The 1193-nt window shown below is 45.2% G+C and overlaps 1 protein-coding gene across 1 annotated transcript in view; it reads right to left on the reverse strand.

The window, feature by feature from the left end:
- LOC101863719 (sodium-dependent phosphate transport protein 2B) overlaps nt 1-1193 on the reverse strand; it is a gene marked incomplete in the record, with an annotated part of 43050 nt that overhangs the window by 12874 nt on the left and 28983 nt on the right. Inside the window, 1 exon segment of the mRNA XM_013090089.2 lies at nt 747-890. Coding sequence (XP_012945543.1) covers nt 747-890 — 144 coding nt within the window.

Raw genomic sequence — 1193 nt, forward strand, 5'->3', positions numbered from 1 at the left:
CTACTACTACTACTACTACTACTACTACTACTACTACTACTACTACTACTACTGCTGCTGCTGCTACTACTACTATTACTGCTGCTGCTACTACTACTACTATTACTACTACTAATACTACCACAGCAGCAAGAACATCATCAGCAACAATAATTTCTTCTGTCTATTTCATTACTCACCCGAAGAACGACTTTGCCCAATCTATTGCCAGGACGCCCCCCCCCCCCTCTCATTCCCTCCCTCTCTCTGTCCCCACTTTCTCCCCCAAACCTCAAACATCCTATGCACTCCCTTTTCCTTCTGTCACAAACGATTCTCGGGTGGTTGGCGGGCTCTCTGGTGTGGTTTGCTCCTTCTTTTCTGTCAAACATTTATCGTCCTTACTGTCCTCCTTTGCCTTTCCAGCAACACGTCCAATCTTCAGGCACCGATATTATCTATTTGTTTTGGGAGTTTCGTAAAACTGTTGCTGAAATAGAGTGGCGTCGGTGGCTTAGTGGTTAGACTATCAGACTCGTAATCGTCAGCTTGCGGGTTCGCGGGTTCGAGCCTCAGCTCGGTCCGACGCTGCGTCCTTGGGAAAGGCACTTTACACGAATTTCCCTCTTGGCTCGGTTTTTTCGGAGATGGACGTTAAACTCGGAGGTGCCGCCTCTTAAATAACTTAATAGTGTTGAAAGGGGCGTTAAACCGATACCATTTCACCATTTTCACTGAAATAGAAACAAAACAAACAAAAGACTCACCCTCAGAAGCGACCATAGCCACCACAATGGACGTAGCGGTGGAGGAGCTCTGAACCAACACTGTTGCAAGCACACCGATCATGAGACCAGCGATAGGATTGGACAGAAGGTCGCTGTTCCTGAAGGTCTCTCCAGCCGCACGACCTGATGAGTGAGTGAGTTACACAAACAACATTACTGACAGAAGCTGATGTTCCGACGTTTGATTAGTGGGTAGTCGGCAGTTTCTTTTCTTCTCTATCAAACACCTTGCGCCTTATTTCTCTTTCTTTTATTTTTATGTTACTCTTTAGTTTCACTTCCTATTCTCAGAACTTATAAGGCTTATTTGTGTTGTAAGTGCCGTAAAACTCTTACTAAAGCAAAAAACAAACAAACTCCCCCCCCCGAAAAAAATCCACAAAATAACGGAACAATAAAAAAGCCTCCGTAATATAACCCCGCCCG

Source organism: Aplysia californica, unplaced genomic scaffold, assembly GCF_000002075.1.
Source record: "Aplysia californica isolate F4 #8 unplaced genomic scaffold, AplCal3.0 scaffold00027, whole genome shotgun sequence".
Lineage (NCBI taxonomy): Eukaryota > Metazoa > Mollusca > Gastropoda > Aplysiida > Aplysiidae > Aplysia > Aplysia californica.